At 35.7% G+C, this 7560-nt stretch overlaps 2 protein-coding genes across 5 annotated transcripts in view; one reads left to right on the top strand and one right to left on the bottom strand.

The window, feature by feature from the left end:
- Nucleotides 1-5213, top strand: part of LOC108721260 (uncharacterized) — an 8937-nt gene extending 3724 nt beyond the window's left edge. Inside the window, 13 exon segments of the mRNA XM_018445715.1 lie at nt 1-635; nt 728-1127; nt 1369-1817; nt 1891-2039; nt 2107-2354; nt 2414-2662; nt 2748-2930; nt 3009-3169; nt 3252-3501; nt 3568-3808; nt 3878-4245; nt 4330-4626; nt 4707-5213. The exon segment at nt 1-635 is cut by the window's left edge and continues 26 nt beyond it. Coding sequence (XP_018301217.1) covers nt 1-635; nt 728-1127; nt 1369-1817; nt 1891-2039; nt 2107-2354; nt 2414-2662; nt 2748-2930; nt 3009-3169; nt 3252-3501; nt 3568-3808; nt 3878-4245; nt 4330-4626; nt 4707-5065 — 3989 coding nt within the window. The 3' untranslated portion in view covers nt 5066-5213.
- Nucleotides 5214-5294: 81 nt separating this feature from the next.
- The window catches only part of LOC108721262 (testis-specific serine/threonine-protein kinase 1), a 2327-nt gene continuing 61 nt past the window's right edge, over nt 5295-7560 (bottom strand). Inside the window, exons 1-5 of one of the 4 annotated variants that reach the window (XM_018445721.1) lie at nt 7213-7560; nt 6837-7140; nt 5870-6429; nt 5484-5564; nt 5295-5412 (exon numbers count right to left, since the gene is read on the bottom strand). The exon at nt 7213-7560 is cut by the window's right edge and continues 60 nt beyond it. In XM_018445721.1, coding sequence (XP_018301223.1) covers nt 5371-5412; nt 5484-5564; nt 5870-6429; nt 6837-7140; nt 7213-7308 — 1083 coding nt within the window. In that variant the 5' untranslated portion in view covers nt 7309-7560 and the 3' untranslated portion in view covers nt 5295-5370. Of the gene's footprint in view, nt 5413-5483; nt 6430-6836; nt 7141-7212 lie in introns of those variants that run through there. The other 3 variants (XM_018445722.1, XM_018445720.1, XM_018445719.1) reach the window with 3 other exon arrangements.

Below are 7560 nucleotides of genomic sequence, written 5' to 3'. Positions count from 1 at the left end.
TCTTTCCCTTCCAGAGCAAGAGTTTCATGCATATTGTCGTCGTAGGATCGTTCACGAAAATACTCCGGTTTTCCATGCGTTCTAACAAATTCGTAGAGATGCAGAAATTACGTTACGCCAACGACGTCAGTTCGTTTCATTTCAAAGAGGGTCATTTCGAAGAGCGCTTTCTAGTTTTAGCCGGTAATAAGTCTACGATCTTGTATAAGGAGATGTACGGTCGCTTCGTGCCGTTTCAAAAAATCGCTCCGACGAGGCAGATTCTTTCCTTGACGATGGAAAACACCGTCGTCCTGTTTTCAGTGGAACAAGATACTGCAGAAATTTATCAATACAACGGCTGGAAATTTTTAAGATTACGTACGAAATTATCGAACCTTCGACAAATTCGTTCTATTCGCATGTCTTCATCATATGATGAAGACATGCTCATGATACAGAATCAGGCCGGAGAATGGAAATTTTTAAATCCTACTTGGGCGGTGAAGAAAACATGGAAATCCTTGCTAGATGAAATAGCCACTTGGTGTTCCGAGACCAAGCAACAGGCGTCTCAGAGAACTTTGGAAAAACTTCCAGATTTAAAGAGTCCTGTAATTTCGAACGCGCACATCGGTCAGCTTCGTATGCAGAGTGTAAGACACTGTGTCTCTCGATCTCTGTTAGTTTAAAAAATGAAATTTCATATTAACTCGATTAATACAATTTTGTATTTAAATGTTGCTAGATGAATGGTCAGAATGCGGAGGAATTGGTCCAGTTGACGGAGCGATACAAGAGTATAATTGCTAAATTAAATCTGACAAACAGCCTCTTGACACAAAGAACAGCAGATGCTGAAAAATCTAAACATACAGTCTTGTACGGCAAAAAGATCACAGTCAAGTGTAAAACGAATTGTCATGTTCATCGTATAATTACGAATGGCGGGATTAAACCTAAATATGTGAAATCTAATGAGGTCCTACGGCTCGCCAAATTGAAAGTAAAGACGCTACTTGACTGGAAATGTCCCGTTCCTAATTTTAAGATAGATGATATATTCGTTAAGAAATCTATTAACGGGATATTAATGCGAGACCTGCAAGAGAGAGCTTTGAAAGTTTCAGGAGATCAAATAATTACAGGTGATTTAATGCACTGTTCTGGTTGTTTCTTTAGGCCTGTTCTTTTTAGCTGAACTTCTTGCACGGTTCATCTTTTCTCTTTTTCTATCCAACGTAGAAAGAAAAGGGAAAAAAGATGAACCGTGCAAGAACTTTAACTAAAAAGAACAGACTTTTTATTATATGTCCTGTATTACAGGATATATAATATAACTATTAATATAATAATGTAACTATATTATATTTAATACATGGATTTTAGGTCATCATGTCTTCGCCAATTTGCATGCGACAGACGTTTCGATTCCCTTAAACATTGCGACAAGAAGCATTGAGCAAACAGTGTACATGAAAGAGGCGAGAGTAAAAGATTTATATCTAACCAAGGACAAATTCTTTTTGCCATTAAATGATCCCACCACTGTAATGGAAGGTTCGATAACTGCTACAAAAGTGAGACTTACAGGACTTGTCAAAACATCAGGCAAAATAACGGGCAGAGGAATTGAAAGATTAAAGCCTATGAAACAAATTCTCACACCGTTAGTATTGTCTGGTGACCGTTTTCTGCAGAACGTGACGTTCAGCGACTTCGTTAAAGCTAAAGATATCGTCAGGTCTCGTGGGCTGTCGATGAAAGAAATTTTAGAGAATATTGTACCGCTAGATTCTAATGTATCGGTGCATTTGATATTATCCAGCAACAAAACAGTAATTATTAAAAAATCTATATTTGTGTGTGCACGTGTATAATTTTGAATTTACTTTACATTTTCATTTTCAGCAATGGAGCAACGTGACTATGTGGGACTTTGTTACCACGAATTTGGTAACGAAGAATTCTGCTGAAACTATTGTTATTTCTGGAACAAAATACACGAATAATAGTGTCACTTTGTCAAGCGCTGCCTACCAAAATCTTCCCATTCCAAAGTACACACATCTCTTTGTTTTATGAAGCACGTAGAGTATTCTACATCCTCTAAAAATATACTTGCAGATTGACGGTTCCCCTATGTGCAAAAGAAGTCATCACTCCGGAAATTAGAACTTCTTCAATGAAAATAGGCGATATATTTGTAAAAAATTTAAATGTTTCACATATTCTTGGAGCTCAAAATTTGAATACGACCGTTTTCGATTCGGTATCAGATTTGCACAGCATTGACTTTTCAGCGAAGCTATTCACGGGTCAAGTTTTCGTAAAAAATATATCAGCATCAAAAATTAAAGGAATAAATCTGAAAAGTAAAAATAACTTAAATTGGTCTAAGTCTCACATTACACTTATAATCAATATTATGTAGACTTAAAAATTGCAGTGAACGAGTGGATAGGTGAAAGTCACATCAAAGGACCAGTAAATCTTAAGAAACTTGTCGTTAACAATCTCGAAACGCCAGCCTATTTCAATCTCTCTTTACCTACAAAAGTAAAGAACGTAATTATAAAAGGAGATAGCGATATCGGAAAAATCAACGATATAAATATACAATCTTTTATGGAAAATGTACTGAAGGTGGATGATCTGATATCTTTAGGACACGTAACATTCGGTAAATTTACGTTTAATATTTCCCAATTAATTTGAAATGAATAAAAATTTAATGCGTAATTTATATCTTAAAATTTTTTTTGCAGCTCGTGGTTTTACGTCAAGCAACATAAATGCTTCCCGCTCGACATTAAAACTTTCGCATTTAGATACAAATCTCAATTTGGGTTCAAAACGGATTTCTACTACTTTAAGTACAGATGCGATAAATGTGCCTCAGACTTTTGGTTACGTCACAAGCGATACCCCATCAACATTTATTATACAAGGTACACAGTGACAGAATTTACTAATTATATTTTATGACGAAAGAATTTTAATGATGTATGTAAATATTTCTATTTTAGGATCAGTCAGATTTTTGAAGGAGCCAGTTATAGAAAATATAAAGGATGTGAATCTAAAGCAATTATCTGAGAATTTATGGATGGCAAATCAGGACACAACTTTATGTGGTAACAATATATACTTTGAAAACATTACTTTAACAGGAGATATTGTGCTAAAGGTAAAAACATCAGTAAAACAAAGGCTACCTTACGTATAAAAAAAAATAATATTAACCATAAGAAATTTAATAATTTTTTCAGCATTCTAATAATTCATTGAATCTAAACATGTGGAAGGATATGAAATATAAATTTTTAAGCAAAACAGAAACACAGCATATTACTGTAGTTTCGTCGTTTAAGAATGTTGAGGTGCCTTCTATGAACGCAGAAAATAATTCAATTCTACAGTCTTCAGATTTGAATTTGAACAATTTGCTAACTAATTCCTTGATGAAAAATACGACGCAAACTGTAGATGTTGCGTGGCGTTTTGAAGAATTGTACATAAGTAAGATAGAGCATTATTTTTCTTAAAAAAATAAATTTAAAAAAATAAATTATATCTTTAATTTAGATAATATGATTTGGGATGGTAAATTTAATGGAATCGACTTAAACACGGATATTGTTAGGCGTGACACAAAACGTAATATTGTCACCGGTAAGAAAACGATATTAAGCTTGACGACTAAAAATCTCCAGGCATTGAATATGAACTTTTCGAACTTTACTAAATATGCTGTAACTCAAAAATGTCAGAAGTTGGTAATTAAAGGTCAAAAAACTTTTACCAACATTACTTTGAATAATTTGAGGTAATTGATATTTCTATCAAAACAATATTTTTGTTAATTGTCGTTAAGAACTCTTAGTATTTTCTTTAGCGTCAAAGGTACAATTATGGGTCGTAATATCGAAGACGCGTTACTGAAGTCCGGAAATCAAACATTGTTCGGAACCAAGAGGATACAAGGCCAACTTAATGCACCATCTCTTGTTATTGATGGTACTGTAAATGATGTAAATCTGATGGAGTTAATAAACAATCAAATGAAGAAACGTAAAGCGGTGCAGACAATAGAAAGTAAAATGAATTTCAAAAATGAAATTGAAATTTTTGGAAACATCACAATCGGTGGACTCTACGAAAAGATAAACTTAACAAATATTGCGAAAAATAAAATAGACACAGTTTTGGATAGAATGACGGAAGTCATGACATTGACGGAAGATATAACAACTGCGTTGCAAAGTGAGTTATACATTCAGATCATTAAATAGTTTAAAAATGGATAATATTAATTCAACAAAATATTATTGATTATTTTGTGTGCAGATCGTGCTATTTATGTGAACAAATTTGAAGTGGTGGACGAAGATATATTGCAAACCGTTTCTACTACTTCTAACACAGAGGACATGAATCTTAACAGTACCTGTCTTTGCGAGTCAAAGAGTGCGTCTTCAATTTGTAACGACACGGAATTATTGTATGCTATCGCCGGTACAAATGCCAGCGCGTTTGTGACAAAGAAATTGATACTGCTGGATGATACTATATTTCTAGTACTAGTGTCAAAAGATTTTATCTCAATTTATTCGTATACCGATGAACAATTTTATCAGGTAGCAGGTGAGTCTCACGAAGAAACATTATTTAATCACATTATAGTAATGAAGAATCTCGTAATGTTACGAAATAATATTTAACAGGATTATACGTGCCTGATATACTTGAAATATTTATGGAATCAATCGATCATTCGTTATGGATTTTTTTGCGATTGTTCGAAGAAACCTTGATATTGCGTTATCACGCGTGGAACGAACTCAGTCAATACGTTTTGCCGGGTTCGAGCTCGTTTGTAATCAGTAAGACGCCGAATGGTCAACATCTGTTAATACGATCTGACGGTATGTGGAATCTCGGAGGACTTTTCCGTCCAGAACACATTTTTAAAATGTCTCTGGAGGGACAAATAAAGACCTTCAACCTCGGTGCCGATTATTATGTCAAAGCAACAACGGAGAACAGCACGACCGTTTTAAAAGCACGATATGTGGGCAACTAGTACGCGTAAAGTATTATTTCTTAGTAATTCCTACGGAGTTTATTCGAATTCGGGAAATTCGGTATGTATATTCCTACATAGATATTTAATTTACACTCGCATATATTTATCGTTCTTACTTGCAGTAGCTTGAAATAAAAAAAGAGGAAAACGCAAGATGAAAATTTATAGATATGTATATTAATTGTATCTATATTAACTGCGCTAAAAATATATTGAACTGCACTGCATCAAATTATTTCTAGTTTATTATCACAAGTGGATAAGAATGTAAAAAGGCGAATATTACAGGGAAGGACCAATTTTTAAGTTAAACTTGGGCTTGTCATAATCGTGGAAACTGTCCCCTAAGAAAGAGATAAGAAAATTTGGCCGTTTAACATTACCTTAATATGTAATTAATTGTAATGGCACGTACTTTTGCAGCGCCTTTGAGGATCGTTATTTCTTCCATTTCATGCTCGTCAATCTTTTTTGTCTCCTCGATTTTATGTCGTTTCTGAAAATCGGTCATTCGTAATTTTGTGACGTCACTTGCGTTATGCGTGTTCTCTTTAATTATAGATTTTGATCTACGAAACGTAAGAAAATTGACACGCTCGGGGAGCATGTATTGCAAAGTTATTCAGGCTAGTCTCGCAATCGAATACTCGACAAGATGCGCGTGTACGCCAAATGGATGAGCAGCAACGTTTTACGCATCATCAGTACGACGTATGACGGAAATGATACTAAGAGGCATTTAAACTTATAAAGAATGTCTAGGAGCAACGATTGCACGATTGGGATTATCTCCACCCATACCGATTCCTTCTTCGTAAACTTCTCCTCGAATCTCTTGCGTTCCTCGATTGCATTGTTAAGCGCGATCTGCTCCGCAGGCGTAAGCACCAAGAGGCGCGGATCCATGGCGATCCAGTCGCTCTGCACGATCTGGTCCAAATGCCAGCGTTTAGACACGTCCGGCTCGAGCAAATTGCCTACAAGCTTCTTTACACGATCAGTCAGACCGTCGATTACTTTGCTGCGGAATTTCCATTTGCGCGCTACCTGCAGCTCGTACAGGCGCTTTAGGTTGTCCTCGTCGAATGGCATGGACTTGTTTAACATTATGTAGAGAATCACGCCTAGCGCCCATATGTCGGATATCTTCGGATTGTACGGATAACCGCGGAGGATCTCTGGTGCCGCGTACGACAGCGAACCGCAATACGTGTCGCTCAAAACGCGCTTACCATGACTGTTAATCATGTATCGAGCAAAACCAAAGTCCGCCAGTTTGACGTTGTAATTTGACGTGAGAAGAACGTTTTCGCATTTGATGTCACGATGCGCTATTTCCATCTCGTGTAGATATTGAAGACCTGATAAACGAACACGCATTAGGAAAAATATCCGTGAACAAATGCATATGTTGAATTTGTACAAATCTAACTCATCAGATTATAATTATTAGCTTCTTTTATTAACTGCATTCGTGATTGATCTTTTTAATAAATCAATCCTCTAGAATATTCAACTTTTTTATATTAACATTAATTATATTAACATTTTTTTTATATTAACTTGAATGAAAATTCACCCACAAAATTAAGAATTTTTTACTTATATAATATCTATTTTATAGGTTGCACAGGTGTTAAAATAACTAATATTATTTTTATATAAAAATATGAACTTCAAATATTTAAATTAGCACTTGGATGAAAATTCACTTATAGCAATATTATAGAGTTAATGCTGTTTCTTTAAGATAGAAGTATCATGATACCTAAAGCGAGCTGTCTGAACCACACGCGAGCCTGACTCTCCGCCACTCTGCCGTTCTTCAGTATAAAATTAAAAAGATCACCGTTCTCAGCAAAACGCATAAATATGAAGTACTTGGTGCGTCTTTGGAAGATACTGTGAACGTGCACAACATGTGGATGATTCAGCTTCACCAGAATATCCAGTTCACGCGGCAGAAACTTCTGAACAAAGTCCTTTGGTGCATTAGCAGTGTCGATTATTTTACAGGCCAGGACGCTATTCTTCTCCGACTCATGTTCTGGCTTATATTCGGCTAAATACACCTATAATCAGAAAATTAATGTTATTTAAAATGTGTGAAAGCAATAATAGAGATTTTTAATTAGGACACAGACTTTTGCATAACAGCCTTCGCCGAGCTTCCTCCCTAGCTTGTAACCCCGGGCTAGCAGTGTGGCCTCCTCAGATGGTGTATGGCTCAGGTGCGACATGAGATTTGTAGGACGATAGACGACATTCTACCCGTTGCATTACCATAATTCGTAATTAGCCGTTCTCACTTTGTTCGATGTTTAGACACAGATCGCATCGTGAATGCGAATAACTAGACGACGTTGCAGAATCTCCATTCGTGCATTCGACAAAACAAATTATTAAGACATTTACCGCACTGTTCTATTTCTTTATCTTGACGATGGTGACAAATCTTATACTAGAAATTTTGAAGAGCTCGCAAGAGCGGT

Source organism: Mycetomoellerius zeteki, unplaced genomic scaffold (assembly GCF_001594055.1).
Source record: "Mycetomoellerius zeteki isolate Tzet28-1 unplaced genomic scaffold, Tzet1.0 scaffold164, whole genome shotgun sequence".
Lineage (NCBI taxonomy): Eukaryota > Metazoa > Arthropoda > Insecta > Hymenoptera > Formicidae > Mycetomoellerius > Mycetomoellerius zeteki.
The sequence above is the reverse complement of the archived record's forward strand: the minus strand, read 5'-3'. Positions and strand labels throughout refer to the sequence as shown.